Source organism: Rissa tridactyla, chromosome 4, assembly GCF_028500815.1.
Source record: "Rissa tridactyla isolate bRisTri1 chromosome 4, bRisTri1.patW.cur.20221130, whole genome shotgun sequence".
NCBI lineage: Eukaryota > Metazoa > Chordata > Aves > Charadriiformes > Laridae > Rissa > Rissa tridactyla.
In genome coordinates this window covers 45,139,048-45,157,612 of record NC_071469.1, presented here as the reverse complement: position 1 = coordinate 45,157,612, position 18,565 = coordinate 45,139,048, and the positions used below count along the sequence as shown (strand labels likewise).

The 18,565-nt window shown below is 42.6% G+C and overlaps 1 protein-coding gene across 1 annotated transcript in view; it reads right to left on the bottom strand.

Moving 5' to 3' along the window:
- LTK (leukocyte receptor tyrosine kinase) overlaps positions 1–18,565 on the bottom strand; it is a 99,012-nt gene that overhangs the window by 23,479 nt on the left and 56,968 nt on the right. The window contains exons 7-13 of the mRNA XM_054198056.1: positions 18,329–18,468; positions 16,195–16,332; positions 15,121–15,273; positions 13,928–14,028; positions 11,875–12,041; positions 6,503–6,597; positions 1,013–1,114 (exon numbers count right to left, since the gene is read on the bottom strand). Coding sequence (XP_054054031.1) covers positions 1,013–1,114; positions 6,503–6,597; positions 11,875–12,041; positions 13,928–14,028; positions 15,121–15,273; positions 16,195–16,332; positions 18,329–18,468 — 896 coding nt within the window. The remainder of the gene's footprint in view (positions 1–1,012; positions 1,115–6,502; positions 6,598–11,874; positions 12,042–13,927; positions 14,029–15,120; positions 15,274–16,194; positions 16,333–18,328; positions 18,469–18,565) is intronic.

The window sequence follows — 18,565 nt, the reverse complement described above, 5'->3', positions numbered from 1 at the left end:
TCCTCCATTTCACAACCCTTGTCCAAGACCCAAACTGATCCATCTTGTCCAGTGAATGAGATAAGGCCTAAGAATAAACCTATTCAATAATGTATCTAAAAACTGTATGATGCAGTGCATGCACAAGGGCCAGAATTGTTTAAGGGTTGAATGATTAAAATAGCAGAAAAATTGCAAACTTTTAAAAGAAAAATTCTAATCTTGTTTAAAGGAAAAGGCAAGCAAACTATCCCCAACAGATGTCATCCTGTGAACACACAGATGGATCACTGGGGAAAGAGTGTTAGCTACATTACAGAAATCTCTGCTCCTTGAGCTAACAGGAACTGACAGCAGTACAGACTGTCACATTTCAGGTGGTCACCGTCTTCAGGAGGTGGTGCACTCACACGCAGGTATTTGTTGGCAGCGAAGCAGCCTCAAGCACAACCTCCCCTCCTCAGGCCCTCCTTCAGACAGCTCTTCTCACCCATACAGTTGTTATCTGTCCTTCAGAGTGGCAGTCTCTACTGCTGTCAGTAAACTGGTCCCCAGTGTCCCCTGTTCTCCTAGTTTTTCATCCAGCTTTTCTCCTCAGTGGATTTCCAGATCCTCACTTCCCCTCCCTGGATCTTCATCTTTACACCTCTGTTCTCCACTCATTAGATTCAGCTTCACTGCTCACCAAGTCCCAGTAAATCTCCTTCTGTCCCCAGCTTTCTGTACTGGCCTACACTTTTTGCTCCTGAGCTGGCTTTTGTGCACTCTGAATTCGAGTCACGAAGCTTCTGCTTTTACTTAAAGATCCTGCTTTTCTTTAAAAAGGTCCTGCTATTTAAGGACTGGAGAGTTGGGCTCCAGCAAACTACTGTCCTATAGCCAAACAGACACTACCTGACATGGTCTCCACATTTTTGGGATGGATTTTGTTTAGTTGCCCTGTTGTGATAGGGCAGGCAGATCACACGCAGGAGATGGGAAGGGAGCCACCTTTTATAGCCAAGAAACAGGCTTTCAGTACTGAATCATGTACCTGGGAGGGAGGGCTCTTCCAGGGGGTTCAGAAGATGCTCGTCCAGGATACCAATCTCCCGTGGGTACTGACGCTTCCCACCAAAATGATTTGGTTGTCTTCCTGTAATAGTTTGTAGAATGGATGAGGGAGATGGAGGATGATAGAAAAGAGGGATGGAAAATTTAAAGATCACATGAATGAACCAAGTATAACTATTTGGTTAAAATAACAATACCTTGGGTACAAAAGGTGTTTTAAACAATCATAATTTTTGTATTACTTTTTTAGGCCCATGTCTTGGGTTGGCTACTGGTATCTGTGCTGAAATCACATAATTTCTTCACATAAAGAAGAAGGTCTTCACATAAACACAAACTCTCCATGTTATCCCATGCAGGCTCACCTGCAGGATAAGCTCCTTGGCCAGCAAATTGCACTGGCTGTGATTACAAGAGACTTTAGGAAAAGCATAGTGTGGGAGAACAGATATCAGGTATTGATGCTATGCTAGTCAAAGGGACAAGTGACAATTCTGGACAGGAAACAAGTGGAGGTATAAAGGAGAGCAAGAGCAAAAATTGTTATCTTTGGTTCTGAATGGCATCATGGTAAGTAAGCCAGCTTAACAGATCATTCCCCTCTCAGCAAACTACTTTGAGCACCTCAGACCTTGCTTAGAGAATAAAATACTAAATAAAATTACGTGTATCACTAACATATACAGTTAAGAAACAGCAGCATACCCTTGACACAAGCTGTAAATCTTTGGAAAAACCTTTTTGAAAAACACAGAGCAAAGCGCTATATTTCTGACCAATAAAACAGGCCTTTAAAGATCAGCCCTTTCTCAGAGAGGAGTGACTTCAAAGCAATTGCTGATCCAAAGCATCTGAATGCATTGAGAATACCACACAACCAAAGCTGCCTTAAGACAGGAAAAAGTAATAACTGAACCCTTGTTTTATAATCTGCAAGCATCCTGTTTCAATAGTTAAATTATCCATTTTTATGCAGATCTTAGATTGGAAAATCTCTGTAAGAAAAAGGAGAGACTTCCTTCCATTTTATGAGCCCTCAGTTAATTTCATACCGAACATTTTTCATTAGGTGAAAAACATTACAAATATTTCAATTTGTTCCAGTTCCAGTTGTGAGAATCTAACAGCTGTTTGATGCTCTATTCAAAAGAGACTCAGGCAGTTCCAGCTGGACAATTATCTCTGCTGCAAAGCCACTGCTCTAAATAGCGATAATTAACACCCTTGTTAGCTGTGTCAGAAAGGCCAAATAACTAATTGAAGCATGGAGACCTTGCTGAGCTCTTACTCCTGAGAATATTCCCCCCAGGTCTGACTGAAAGAACATTGATGGATGGAAGTAAAAGGGAGCTTTATACTGACACACTCTGTTCATACTGAGATAGAGAACTTCAATGGATGGAGCTGTCAAGCCAGAGAAAAATGAAATTAACCCAAAACAAATGATCTGGATCAAAGACAAGAAGGAAAACCAAATGAAAAAGACAATGCATGGCCAGAAAAGATGCTTGTCTCCCAAGGCCTGCACTGAATTACGAATCCCAAAGGTCACAACAGTTTCAGATCCTTGGAGACATAGAAGTCTAGTTATGTTTGCCAGAGCGAAGGAATGTAAATCGTTCTCTGAAATAGTCAGTCTGTGTGTCTGCATGGATTTTTTGCAGCATCCCAACTGAGTATCCTAAGGCAATGCCTTGTTTCCAGACAAACAATCTTTCCTCCTTCTCCAAACAGTCTCAAACCCTCAACACGCTGGAAAAAAGCTTCTGTCTCTTTATGCTCAGCAGCAGACAAGCCGCAAGACAGGCTGAGCATCATGTTGTCCACATGAGCCATTAACTCTTAGAAGGCTGATATTTTTTGCACTGTCAGACATGAATTTGTAAAGTGGTATTTTCTACAAACATGATGTAGCCCAGGGATCCAGGGGCTGGTACTCCAGTCTATTTTCACAGAATCACACAGCATCACAGAATGGTTCGGGTTGGAAGGGACCTCAAAGATCATCTAGTTTCATCCCTCCTGCCATGGGCAGGGACACCTCCCACTAGACCAGGCTGCTCAAAGCCCCATCCAGCCTGGCGTTGAACACTTCCAGGGATGGGGCATCCACAACCTCCCTGGGCAACCTGTTCCAGTGCCTCACCGCCCTCACAGTAAAGAATTTCTTCCTGATATCCAATCTAAATCTACCCTCTTTCAGTCTGAGGCCATTACCCCATGTACTATCATTACACTCTCTGATAAAGAGTCCCACTCCATCCTTCCTGTAGGCCCCCTTTACGTACTGTAAGGCTGCTATAAGGTCTCCTCGCAGCCTTCTCTTTTTTTAGCTTCCACTTCCTCCTCTGACAGACAACATGTTGACGGTTAAGTGAATGGAAGGGAACAAGACTTAATTCATATTAAGGTGTACCTATATCAGAAAAATAAGAAGAGCACAGGACTCCTTTCTCCAGGCTTTAGCTAATGCTGTCAGTTTCCACACTGAAAAGGGATAGAGGGAAGTGTATCAGGGCATCTGCTGCAGGCAAAGAGCTAAAGTAACTCACTCCTACTTCCCTGTCTCTGGGACTGTAGTGAAAAAAGAAAGTGTGGTCCTGCGGCCGGGATTAATCAGAGTAAGGTGCCCTACGAGATCCTCAAAGTGTACATGATCTCCTCAGAGATCTCACCTTACTGATGCAGATTGGAGCATCCCTGGAAGCCTCTCCAGCTTGTCCTGGACTGGGACAGATAATAAGGCACCAGCTTTCCCCTTCCCCATCCCTTTGGTTATCTATGGCATTTTTAGCCAACACCTTCTGAAATCAGTGAAATGAGGCAGTAATGAGGCTTGAACCACCCCCCACCATTCACCTCAAGCAATGAGACTGGCAGGTCTACAGAACCAGACTTCGCTGGGTCAGGGACTCCAAAGTCAAGAACTAGAGATATGTTATACAAAAGCTCTCTTTGGACAGTCTTGCCATTCATAAACCAGTCTTCTGGGAAATTGCAAATGGTACACAGAACAAAATGTAATCCCTAGGTCAGGGCACTAGAGTGCACTTTGATAGACCACAGGCCTGGGATCTTAACTGGAACAATATAACACTCGGAGCATCAAAAGGTAAGAGTACAAGCAGTGATCACATAAGCACTGAGGAGGGCAACAATCACCACTCTATTTGCTATTCCTGCCCATGTTTTCATATTTAGACACTCACAATTCAGTCCTCTTCCTAAGAGAGCACTAGTTCACTAAAACGATAAGATATCTTTATGCCTGTCTCCTAGAAGTTCTCACAATGAACCAGACGCATGTCATCTGGTCTGTGACACTGTCTTACATAAGGTGATTGTATGAATAAGAAGGTGGTTTGATCTCACCTTTTTCACATAGAAAACATCTGCCACTAGCCAGGAGCTGCCATCCAAAGAATGGTCTCTTTGGTTTTTGTTCTTATTGATGTCCCCTGAGCTGCCCTCACTACACACTTGTTTTCCTCCTAAATCTTACTGAATCTCTCCTCTTGATTTTGAGGTATATGGAAAACCTTACCTTCTTTCCCAGCCTGCATACAGACAAGCAGTGCTTTCAGAGTCTGCACTGGGTTTTGTAGAGCAATTGAACTACAGGATTGAAATAGATGGAGAAAATAATATTTACATCCTAGCAAGCAGCAAATTCTTCCTTCCTGCCATACATCCTTCCTGCTTCCCTCACGCAAAGAATTCACCGCTTGGATCTTAATTGGCTCCATCTCTGACATCTGAAACCTCTCCTTGCCAGGGAGAAATAATTTCATTACTGAAAACACAGCAGAGCTGCCGGGCTTCTCTGCAACCTAACTGAATTAAAGTCATGAGAAGACAAACACAAGGGGGTTGCTTTCAGAGGCGAGAAAACATCAATTTGCAAAGAGGATTCAAGGAACAGTGGCAAGCACAAGACTTCCGAGAAACATGTTTTCCTTTTGATGTCTTTCTTCTGCATGAGTCACACATCTTTGGATCACACCTTCAGATGGCATAAACGGCAGCTGCTCCTGGACATCAGTACGATTTATACTAATTGAAAATGAGGAGTAACTTGGCCTATACAGACAGGCTCTGATAACATTGCTGCAGTGGCATCTAAGCCCCACCAATTTACCAAAGGATGCATCCCTACACTAGAGCCAGAAAAATGTCTGCAGGTAGACTGGAGGCTGTATTTGCTCTCAGAAGGGCAGTAAACTCCAGCAGTTGGGTGCACATCAGCTGCAACAAGAGCATCTGGAGTCACTCATTTCAGTTTCCTCAAAAGATTTCAAAACCAAGCGTTAGCATGGAGGTCCCAAAGGGTTCAGGAGCCAGGGGTGTTAAGAAGCTGGAGTGAACAAATGACTTACTGTCAAGGAACATCTCTTCCTCTTAATTTCAAATGAAAATGTGTGTGCTTAGCATTTTATAGAAGGGTAGTTTCAGTGCCCACAGAACAAAGGGACAGAGAACAGGAGACTGAATCAGACAAAGGTAGGAGGGAAAAGGGCTTTTGTTGATGAAGGACTTTTAACACGTCTGTTTTGACATAACCCTACCCACCTATTATGTTAGGCTACAGCTAGCCTCTGCAGGGACATGTTATTACTCTAAATGCTGACACACGGTGTGTGGTGACACATGAAGGGTAGCGCAGGACCGCTGATGCACATTTTGTCTGCAACAGACATCACAATTTAACTGCAGCACATTCTCCAGTTCCTTTACATCAGAGCACACAGGTCTTTTCTCCAGGGACGAAAAGGCGGCAGTTTCTAACATTTGCAAGTGGTTCAAGTATCCAGCCTCTTTCTACTTGTCCAGCTCTTGCTAACATGCTTAAGAGGGTAGCACTGGCTCCATTTTTCAGTGGAATACATTGTGGTCAGTCACATTCGCAGTAATGAAGCAAAGGAAAGCACACCTGTTATCTATCTGGCAGTGACAGTTGATATAGCTCCTTGCGGGGTAAAACAAACTTGTTGCAGTAATCCAAACTTTACTGTCAGAGAGTCACTTTATTACTTCATTTTCTTCCTTTCCTCCACTAAAATATGGTGACTTTCCCCTTTAATTTCAACAAATTCCCTTCAGCTATCAATTGCCAGGGTGCATAGGTCAGTGGGGACTGCTGAAGAACAGTGTGATGTAATCATTCCTTAGCCCCTAAGTGGAAGAAGTCTAGTGTTCCTTGCCAAGACACACAGACAGGTCTCAACTACGTGATACAGGATACCCCAGATTAGAGACAAAGAGAACACTAGGAGACTCTGACACACTGTAAAACTGCCTCTACTTGCAATCTTCAGTAGGTCTGAGGTAAAATGGCATTGTGCTGTAAAAACTAACACAAATGATCCATGTGCACTTTGTGGGGGGAACAGAGCATCTGTGTCCTGGGTCTTTGGGATGCTGATTACACTACCCAAATTCTTTAAGAGATTCTGCAACATTTGTGGCTTACCATCAGTGAAGCAGTCCAGTCCAAATGTAATATTGTCAATAGCAATGTCAGCTTGGGAATTCCAGCCCCAGGTTGCCAGGAGTTGCAGTTGAAACCTTTGCAATAAGACAGAAGTTTTAGAGAAGACAGACAAAGGGACAGGAGGGGAAAAAAAAAAAAACCAAACACTAAAAAATACAATGTTCCCTTATCATCAAATCATGATCAACACTCTTTAGAACATTTCCTCCAGAAAAGTCCTGCTGAGTAGCCAAAAGGGCCTGCTAGAAATCTGATCCACACGTCAATAGTTAGTAAGGACCAACCAACATTCATATAATGCCACACTTCATGAGGAACAAGAATGAGAGCCTACTAGCCCTGCTATCTGAGCACACATGTAGAAAGACAAGCTACTGTCCCTCACTAATAGTTATACACAACCATCCTTATTCAACAGCTATAAACAGGAATGTGCAAAAGGGAAGGGAAAAAAGAATCCATTCCTAAAGAGATAGCCAGAATAAAAACTGAACAGAACAACAATATCCAAATAGACAGGAATCTTGGGCCTAATACTCAGCCAATGTAACTCAACAAGGTGACATGAGTTTATTTCAGCTGAAGGCCAGGACATTTTAAATTTCAGCCATAACTCCCTAAAATGTTCACTTTCTGGGCTGTCTCATCTTTTTCACCATGACCAGATGTTTAGCTACTTATCTAGGAGGTTTGTCATGTCCCACGTGCATTGCCACATTCTGAATTCACAAGGAGGAAAGAAAACGGGCTGAGGGATCTCCTTCTAATGGATAGGACTGAATTGTTTTTCATTAAATTTCAGAAATAAACAGATGTCTGATGTCCAGTTCATTTAGAGCTTATTAAAAGCATATGGAGAGGACCTCTACTGCTGTCACTGGTGAAGCTCAGCGATGATTTATGAAAGATCAAGCACTGGCCTGCCTAAGACATTAATCATTCAGGCCAGGAACACACTTGTCCCAAATCAGTGGCCATAAACTATGTGCGTGTATTCCACCCACCAGCCAATTATTGCTCCACATCCACAGTTAACCTCATGTTGCATAGCTGCATCAAAATCTTTAGGGATAAGCTGCTTTTACCCCAACTCAAGAATGGCCCCTTGTGCTTAAATGAAAGCATTCGCACCTACAGGATCTGAGCGCTCTGGGAGTGTTGGTGCATAAATGCAAATCAAGGGTGTCTTGAATGACCATTGTCTTAGCTATGGGGTTAGCAGGGGAATTTGCTATTAGATTCCCTTCCTGCAGAAACCTGCCTCTTTATTAGCAGATTTAGCAATACTTGTATATTTTCAGACCTTGTACATAAGTCCACTGATACAAGACAGTAATTTCCCAAGCCATTTGATGAAAGAAAGTCACAGCACCCTGAGTCCAGAACTAGGGCACCTCCAGGACTCACAGCGATAAATACAACACCACAGACTATCCCTTACTTAGGACACACACTGCAGCGTACTCTTGGTCAGGTCAATTTACTGCATCTGGTCCATGGAGTAAGAGCAGGAGAGGATCCATGGCACTGCGCTACAAGGTAGATTTCTGATCCAGCTGAGTACAAGTGGGAGCCTGGGGAATGATCCTCCTCCTCCAATGCACAAGAATAGACATCTCAAAAGTGTTGGGCTCTCTATGCCTCCCCTTCCTCAGAACTTCCGTAAAAAAGGAGGAATTTGCCTTTTGAACTCTGTGCTGCATTAGCCAGAGGGGTTTCCAGTATTCCTGCTTATTGAGCTCACTTTGCTGACTCCAGTGTATTACACTTTTAAGGTCTCTGATGTCTGGTCTTCTGCTTGCCTGATTTTCTTCTGATAGCAACTTTTTTCCCCGTGTGTCTGAACCAAGTGAGTGAATTTGCCAGCTGATCACCAGAAGCAGTTTTCCAAGTAGCTAGGTGCTCAACTGGGAGGCTGATACGTGAACTGTGTAGTTTGTGTTCCATCTCTCCTAAGAAATAAATTCATTGGAGGAAGCTGTTGCTGAAAACTACTTACATATCCCCTCCATGGCCTCATCCTTCTATCCACTAAGGCTTCTCTCCTCTGGCCCCATCAAGCCATTTATGTCCTGCTACAACAACTATTTGTGTTGCAATTTATGTCTACCCTTTCTCCTTGTATGACCTGTCCCCTCCCATCCACTTTGCTACTGGCTATCATCCCTTCAAGGAACCAGGGAAAAATACAGCCCTTTCATACTTTCTCAAGGACAGCAAGAAAAGGACAGGAGTTTCCTGAAGATTCAGGATACAGGAAAATGGCATGCCAGCCCAAACTCTATGCTAAAAAAATTCCCTAAACACAGCATTGCTGGAGCTTGTATTACAGAGGAAAACTGTCAGCACCCACAAATATACAGAAACGTCATTCATGGAGGTTTATACCAAACTGCACTAAGATTGTACAGCAATGTTCACCATACACCTCTGTTTACAATCGCTTGCACCTTTGCCAACCTTAAGCCTCTGTTTACAATTGTTTGCAACTTCACCAACCTTAAACCAATTTAGGCTGAACTTTTCTATTTTGGGTGATCGGTATGACTTGCCTAGCAGTCAAAACGTTTTGCCAGTGTTGAGGATGAGGCAATGCAGGGATTCATTATTTTGACCATGCTCAAAAATGCTGTCAACTTTTTAAGTGCTTTGTGCTACCAGGTATTGGAAGTGGGATCTGAAATCTGTGAGGAAGAGTCACGTGGCATTTGAATGAGAATCTATCAAAATTTTAGTAAAATATCCTTCAAAATTTAAAATGCCTGACATTACCATGCCTGGTAGAAGTCTCCTCTTCCCTGGCTATCTTCAAGTCTGAGGTTAAATGGTACTTTCCATGGCAGTGCTGTCATGAACTGTGTCACGTCGTCCTGCTTCAGCTACATAAAGTGAGACCTGCCCTTCCAAAGTAATGGATACACTTTTTCTTCCCCAGCCCTTCTTTCTTTCGCTGATCCTGGCCAAATAGGAGAAAGAAGCTGCCTGAACTGAATCCAGAGCGAACAAGGTGGCATCTTGGAGATGCCGGGGAGCTCCCTGGGAACTTTACAGCAGGGGAGCTTGGACTTGGTGTGCAGGGGGTTTGGGCCTGAGGTCTACGGGGAGAACCAAACAGACAGTCAAACAGAAAAACTGGGAATAAACCTTTACTGTAGGTCTGGTATCATCAAAATAAAAGTGCACAAGAGGTAAGTAGGAGGAGAAGAGAATGGAAGTGCAGGCAAGGGAGTCAGGCTTAGTAAAAAACAAACACACAGAGACAGCACCTGCTGGAAGAAAGATGGAAACAAGAAACAGGGAGGAGTTCAGAGAGGGAAATTATGACTGGAAGCATGGGACAGATACAATGGATTCAGAAATGGGAGCTTAAAGGAGAAGGAAGAGAGATCAAGTATATTAAAAGAAGGAAGAAAGGCACAGAGTGCTTACAGAAGCAGGTGTAAGGGACAGGACAGAGCAAGGAAGGAACAAGACAAGAGGCCTGGGATGGAGCCCAAGTGTCCTGTGAGCACAAAGACCAGGGTTTCCTCACTTGGGACAAATAGCTGCAACACCTTCCAGCAAGGTGTGGGATGCTTCTGTTTCTGTTATAGATCAGTGCAGCAAATGACAACTTATTACTGCTGTCAGTCACTTGGCTAGCTCAGGTAGCACAGGTCCGCTTGCTAGGTCGAACTGTTCCAGCCTCACCCACAGTGATTGCCACCGTTGTGCCACATCAGTTTTAAATTTGTTTGAAAATGGCATACAGAAAGGTTACATGAAATGAAACAAGACAGAACTACTTGAAACAGATTGGCATAATGCATGCATGCATGCTTGATCTACTTGCTTCTTTCATTTTGTCTAAGTGCTCAACTCTTTCAAATATTACAGTATTTAAATATCAAATTTTTTCATGCAGTGCTGGCTAGTGGTCCCTAAAGCCTCTTGCTGTCCATTCTCTCCCGCCACAGAAGATCCATTTCCCTTCAGAACTGAGGGCTGATGCAGAAATCAGAGGCTTCAGGGGACAAGCATAACTGACCGTATATCAGAGGAGGCAGAAGGTCTTAAATACCTCTGAAGAGTCCCTGGGACTCTTCTGTGGTTAGGTCCACATGAAAGTGCCTGGGGGAAAGAGCTATTCTGTACAAATTCACTGGTCATACTTTACATATGCAGAACTAAACAGATGCTAATCCACAGGACTCCAGACTGTGTCAGACAGGAATATTAAATACACTGCCAGCATGCAGTCCTATCGTATCCTAATGGAATAATTCATGGCAAAGGTGCATATGGTGAACACGTGATAATGCTGAGACCAAAGGTAATCATGAAATTAAACTAGAAAGAGGCTGAGCTTTACTGTTGCTTAGGTCTGAATTACTATCACTTCCAGACCCAAATCCCTTAGCCTTTTACACAAAGATATGGCAAATATTTGAAGTTAAAAGGAATCTGCTCACACCTCTAAATCAGTGAAGTTTTGAGACTTTATTGCCAATATTAGGTAGATATTTTTTCATTTATCAAATTCATTTTATAGACTTTGAGATTTTTTTGTCTTAAGTGTCATGTGAAACAGGCCTTCCTGAGGAAGATGGCAAAAAAACCCAGATTGGAGCAATTTAAAAATCATTTGTGTCATGCAAAATAACTAGCTGCTAACACCAGCTACATGGCTTGAGACCAAATGACTCTGGGTGAGGGAGGAGAAATACTTAATTAAAAATAGATTAGGCTGAAATTCCTTGAATCTTCAGTATTTTACTTCATTTGAAAACCAGTGTCACACTGTATTTTCATATCTAAAACTGAAAATTTTAGTGTAAGGCTGATTTGGTCTTTTCCTGAGATTGTTGCATCAGTGATGTGGCAATGAATGATCTCCAGTTGCCTGGGCTGAACTGATATAGATCTTAGGCTAGACAGTTATATTGGCTAAACTGTGGTTTTGCCACTCATTTGACTCACATGGCTGTTTTTACTGTAGGAGTACAAACTGCAACTACGATTATATTGCTGTTTTCCTACTGGGAGCACTTTGCCACTGTGAGTATACTGGCTTTCTCAGATTGCTAAAATGTTTCCAGTACAGGCATTTGCTATTCCCAACACCTATGTGCTGTTTGAGGCTGCTTCTAAGTGCAGACACGCAGTATGGGCTTCTGCTGAGCTAAGCTGTGTACGTGCACGAAGATAGGCGCAGATGACAGAACGCTTCCTCAGCAAGCAGAATTGCAGTACTCCTGTAATTTTTTCAGTAGAAACGGCCGTGGAAGAAGGCAAGTGATGCTTCACAACAGACAGTAACAATTTCCTAAATCTCTAGAGATAACCCTAGATGCTGCCAGTGAAGCTCTTACCGGTTCTGAAGCACTGGCATTGGTAAGGTGATGAGAAACCAGTGGTCACTCCAGCTCCCAGCTCTTTCCCACATTGGCAAGGTGATTGGAGCTCCCTTTATCTCTTCCTTGACAGAGAAGGAGACAGTACCATTGTAGCTGCCAAAAACATGCACTGAGAATTGGATCTGTAATAGAGGAAGAAGAGAAAAAGAATGGTATCCTGTGATAAAAAGGGAAAGGTACTCACTTCTCCCCTCTCTGGGGATTTGAGACACCAAGCCTTTGATCCTGGGTCAAACTGTTTAATCATGCACGTCACTAAGGCCCCCATTGCTTGTGTGTGACTCATCAATGTTCCTAGCACAGAATTTTCTTGGTGGAGACCCTGAGTGACACTCCTGTTAGGCAGCTGTTCTCCAACCACTAACAATAACATCCACAGCCTGAGACACCATCTGGGTGAGAAAGCACTGGGTTCCTTGTTATCTCCTTCAGGAACAAAAAGTAGTACAGCAGAGGAACACAGGCTTAAACTCAATAAATGCTTTATCATTACATGTTTCCACTAGAGATAGGTTATTGCAGAAAAACAATCCTAACCACATTCCTTTTCAGTGTTCTCACCAGCTTAAAGATTCCTGTGAAAGGGTTTGAACCATGGTTTAAATCTTTTAAGGATTCCCATTGTAACCGCTCAGGTTAATGTGTTACACTGAGGTGGCTCAACCTATGTGCAGGCCTATATAGGGCACAAAAGCACCCCGAGGGGAGAGGTGCCCTGCCCCAGCTGCCCTTGAAATGAGGAATTAGGCTGTCTCTAGAGGCAGAAAACCTCAACCCATATACTTGCTCCAAGTCATAGTCACCATCTGGACTGTAGCACTTGGTGATCAGGTGAGCAACCTGACCACCAAGCCAAAGAATATTTTGAAGCAGGACTTGTTCCTCTTTCTTTGGGGCAACCACTTCCACTTTGCCACAGAGCAAGAAAGAACTGCCATTTCCACCATTGCTTTGAGCATTCAGCTGCTTTCTCTATTACAGAGAGCACCAGCACCAGCAGAAAAGGGAGTGCACACACACATGCACTGCAAAGAACCACCACAAGAAATTCCTTGCTCCTGAAATGAGGGTTCAAATCCTTGCCAGTGGAGGACAGGATGGCTCCAGATCTTCCGAGACCTGTACACCATAATAACAGCTACTGGTTCTCCTCCCTCCTGGTTTTGTAAACCTAGCTCCAAGTACATTTTATTTTGCTGGAACTACCCAACAAACTTGACCTGGATTTATAAATAAATATAAATGCTGAAGTTATACTTTTGGCACCTGCACTATATTTCTTTTGCCAGCTCTAATTAGGAGGCTTCAAAGCTTTCTGTTTTCCCCTAGCAGGGCTGGACTCCAGCTCAAACTTGCAGCTTAATTTTCCTAAGTGCTATGAGTGCAATATCATTTAATATTTTTAATTCCAGCATCTCGTAGTCACCCTTATTCTTTGTAGAGATCTGGGATGAAGGCAGGTTACATGATTTTATCCACGCAAGGTTGCCCTCACCTTTTGAAATTTCTGAAGAATGTGAACACAAGTTTATTATATTCATCTGTTCCTGGAAAATCTAATACCTACTAACTTTACACTCTTTTTCTCAGTGAGACTGAGTTTGTTAACTCCTACGAAAGTATTGCAGAATTTATGAAGAGAAGCCTCAGCAGCAGCTATACTGAATGTCTCAACAGCCCAGAAAGCCCACTCGCTTTCCTGCAAACCAAGACCACCCCATACAATTCAGGTGCCAGGTCTCTTTCAGAGGAATGATCGGTACAGGTAGGATGGGAAGTTTTCCATGATGAGGAGTTGCTTTGGGGTTCCTGCTTTCACTTACTGGGGGTGCACCTCACATCTCCTTTCCAGTGTCAAACAAGTAGCTAGCTAGTTGGTATAGCCAGCTCTTTTGCTTTCCGGTGTTTGGTAGAGTGTGCAGAAGCATAGGAGAATGGGCATATTGTGTAAACAGTGCCTGCAGCCTAATGACTAACTCCACAAAGGTATTAGGACAGCATGATATACCTGGTAGTCTTCAGTGGCAATACTGGCTGGCAAGCTGATACTGTAAGCCTTGGCCATACCGCTCGTCTGATTGCTGTCTGCTCGCAGGTAGAGGAAGTGTCCTGTGAACAAAAAAGTGAATCACAAAAGACAGGATGAGGTTTTCCTTTTTTATACTCTCTTGAAATAATTTAACATCATTGTGCTGAAATACAGTGTAAGTAAGATGACAAGCATGGCTTGAGAGCAAATCTGTTAGTGAGGCAGCTAAGTTGGATATAATAAGCATTGTGGTAGATTTCAGCAACAAAAAAGTCAACATCACAAACCCTTTCCTGGAACATGAGTGCATAAACCTCAGACACCACCCAAGCATGATCCCATACAGGGGCTCACACCAACCTACAGTGAGCTCCAGATCAGCCCTAATTCTTACACCATTAGCATCAATGACTCTTGCTAAGACAAACACTGGGCTGGAAGAGCTTATTTGTAGTCTTTGTTCCCAGGGACAGTTTATACAAGCTCTCAAGAGACAAACAGGACGCTCATATGGACACCCTTCATTTTGTCAGGGAACTGTGAGGCAAGAATCATTTGTGCTGAACACTTATGACTCTCAACCTGAACACCTGAGGGTCTGGCTTTCCTCCTTATTTACCAAGCTGACAGTTCTGGAAATTAACTGACTCTTTTTTATTGTAATATTCTACGGCACAGAATGTGTATGATCACTTGGTCTTTGGATATGCTTCCATGTGATGCTCCTCCTAACCCACTGGCAGAGTCTGTCAAGGATTTCCAAGATTTGTTTATACAAGCTGCCCAGTTCTGTTGGGCAATTTTTATTTTATGATGCAGCAGCTATCACATTGCTGCTGAAGCACTCTGCAATTGCATAGCTCATAAGAGGAAGAAGGAGGGAAGTATATATAAACAAAAGAATTCATCATATAATTTTGTTAAAGGTGAAGAAGTAGCCCAGTCTCCAATAGTTTTGTGTTAACTTTATTGCAGAACTTGTTTCATATGAAGTTTTGAATGATGTTCAAAAGTTAATTTTGGCCACATTTGAAGTTGTTACAGGTAATACTGATGCTAAAGTTCATTCGTCAATGCTGCCAAAAATTTTAAACCAATTAAAAAAAAAATAAATTCAAGGCTATTGTATATAGACATACACACAGAGTGAGAGAGAACTATGAGGAACTTACCTCCAGTGGCTTGCAAGGTAGACCCTACAAATGAGTCATCCTGAATCATTTCAGTAGAGCTACGAATAGACCAAGGAGATGCTGCAGTTTCATTCAGTGTCCAGCCACACGGACCCTCTTCAAAAGAGCAATGTGAGCCCTCTGGGAGACTGTCTACAATGGAGAATAAAAAAGCAGGAAAACAGCAGAAACTTGTTTATGGAAGAACACAAACAGCAACAAAAGTCAAAACTCATTGTGGTTGTCAAAGATACCAAATTTACGCTACATAGATTTTTTTCAATGTCAAAATATTAACTGGTCTCATTTATTTATTTCCCAAGTCACCGTTAGAAAGCCAACACTCCAGCCTCTGGAGATATTTGAGGCTTTGCAGTTCCTTCCTGCTCTAGATACTGTGTAAAACTGCAGCTCCCACAATCTAATATGTTTTAAACTGCCATATGTTTATGAAGGCCTTGCTGTATATGAAATTACAAACATTACAAAGTTTTCTGTGTTTCAGTTAAAGGAAGGCCAACCAAGATATTATTTTTGATCTCTGCCACTGTGCTTGCAACAAAGCTAAATGATGCTTCCTAGCACCACATATACTGAGTCAGGAGGGATTTCTCTGTCATGATATGCAAGATGAGCTCTGAATTGGGGATCTTGTGGGGACAAATTTATGACAGATTATGTTGGTGGATGGCACTAGAAGATGATCAGCACCTTCCACTGAAGGGAGGTTCAGAAGGAACTTCTCACCCAGATGCAGACTGGTTTCGCCTTTCTCTGAAGTAGAGGCAACTATGAAAAGCAGGTCATTGAGCTCCTTACTGCAATATTTAAAAAAAAAAAAAAAAAACCAAACCAAAAAAACTCCACAAACAAATCCATTCTATCCTATATTGGATAAACAGGATTTCAAAGAGGATCTTGGTATCCAATTAGTGTAAATAGGCTAAATTAATTCAGGAGGCAAAATACTGAATTAATCTAGAGATGGAATCAATTTAACTTATTTTTTTTCATTCTAAATTATTTCTTCTAATGGGATAAAGGTTCCCACCAAATGCCATGCCACATACTCACCACACCTCACCCCTTCCTGTTCTTTGGCAGGGCAATCACTGATGAATTCACAGATTTGTAAGTGGCTGACACAGCCTCCATGAAGGCAGGGGAAGGTGGAGCCTTTATCATATATAGAAAGATCTTGGTTTTCTTTATCTAAGGGAAAAAGAGAAAGAAACCCAGAGATGAGTTGGCAGAACGTGTATGACCCTTCACGTGTATCAGCCTTCACATGAAGGACCTCAGAAAGTGTCCTTTGGGTGATAAATGATACTCATTTCTGCTTTTTACCATGTAAGTTTATATCCAGCAAGATATTCCTGCAGATCACCTCATCTCTCAGGGAGACCAAATTTATTGCTCCTTTCTCTCTCATGCACCGTTTTCTGCTGCGTTTGTTCTATCTTTAGATAATCACTTTTCTTTTTTAATGAAGGACCTGTGGTGTGCTCCTCAGTTCTGCACATGTGACTGCGCACCTGCCTGGCAGCTGTCTCATGCTGCATGACACTCTGCTGCTGGCGGCAGAGATACCCACTTACAGCTCCGTCCTAACAGACACATTGATATGCCCTATTGAGACTCAGGCTTAACTAACACTCATGCTGCTGACACATTTCTGTGCCAGCTCTGTGGCATCCTGCCCATGAAGAGAGCTGCTTCCCCAGCAGGTCAGCTCACTGTACGGGAACTTTACTCATACACCCAAGCCAGTCCAGTCAGCTATACTCCAGGACCATTTGTCTGACTGCACAGGTACCCAGTGACCAGGCTGAGCACAATTATTTAAGTCTGATATTTCCCAAAAGCAAGACTCCTAACGCACCCAGCCTGTGCTGTGGATGTGTGTGTGCACAGGTCTGTTATGGACCTGCAGGTTTGTGTAGGTCTCTTCTGGACCTGCTCCTCTTTATCAGAGCTCTGCACAGAAGTTCCACTGGGATTGTTACTGCTCTGGAAAAACATGCAAAAGTTAGGGGACCAATTCCAGAAGCAAAAGAAAAGGACATCTCTACAACAATCCAGGTACACAGTCTGAAATAGTATTTCTTCATGGCACAAGGCTTGTCCTGAGTACATGCATCAGTTTATTTAGGGACTGTTGGGGGATGCTTAGCATATTGCTTCAGCCTGTATGCATCCCCTGAAAACTCCATCACTGTCAAAAAACCATCACATTAAAAATATAATGTTTGTTAAATCAGAAGATTAATGACTGCAATAAAATTAAATCTCTAATATGATCAAAACCAGTCTCATGATATATTATAAAACAGGTCTGTGAAACCAGTATTCTTTTTTTACATTTGAAGCTTTTTGCATTTACATTTCAAGCTATTTCTTCAGTGTCTGCAAAACAGAGGCAATAGCATTATATTAATGCATGAAAACCTGAAAACCAGGAAGTGAAAATTATGTCTCCAGCGTGCAGGCTGCCTGCGCCGACAGACTCTTGTACTTCCAAGAAGCCTAAATGACATTAGCAAGGTTCTGCACAGCTACTGAGGATCATTTGCACGACATTCACAACAGGACTGTAAGTGCTACGTAAAACTAAGGACTTCTGAGCTGAGCGCTCAGTACTTTGGTGAAAATAATTACATTCCAATTATTTTCATTTTAGACAGAAGTTCTCAGCCTGGCAGTAGCAAACAGACCCCATGGAGCGTGGATCAATGTTTCTTTTCTTTACAGATTTGGAAGATATAGCCCCAGTATGGAAAAGGCTTTGGTGACACAGGGTAGTCTTTTATTCTTGATTATTTAAGAAAGAAAAACATGAAATGCTAAAATAATCTAGGCAAATACTTTTTTCCATTCCTGTTGCTGGTTGCAGCGTAAGTCCTGTTGTTTTCTCATACAAAGATCAAGCAAAGAAAATCTGAAAAGCAGAGAGGATCACTTAAATCATTTCTATAATTCTGAGCTTCAGCCCTGCCTTTGGAGCATGTACACATGGGTGCATACACATAAAACACACACAAATGTGACCCTTGACAGGTAATCACTGCCAGAAACCCCAGAGGAGACTCAACTTTCATTTATCTCCATCTGAGCGACTCCCTGATGACACTAATCAATTTTAGTGAGGATGGTGCTCTCTTTTCTGACTGCATTTGGTTATTCCAAACCTGACTGTATTGCAACATACCAGGAAAGCAGTTCCTCAGTTGTAAGGAGCCCACTGCCAGTACTCCAACCTCTTGTGCTCCACAGTTTGAATACAGCAAAGTGATTCTAAAACGTCTTTCTATTCGGCCAATCTGGGCCATCAGGTATTTCCATTTCACCCTAGAAGACAACAAAGAGCTACCAGACATACACACAGCACACTACAATCCATGGAGTCTCTAGCATAAAGATTCTGCACTGTACCAAATAGAAGTAA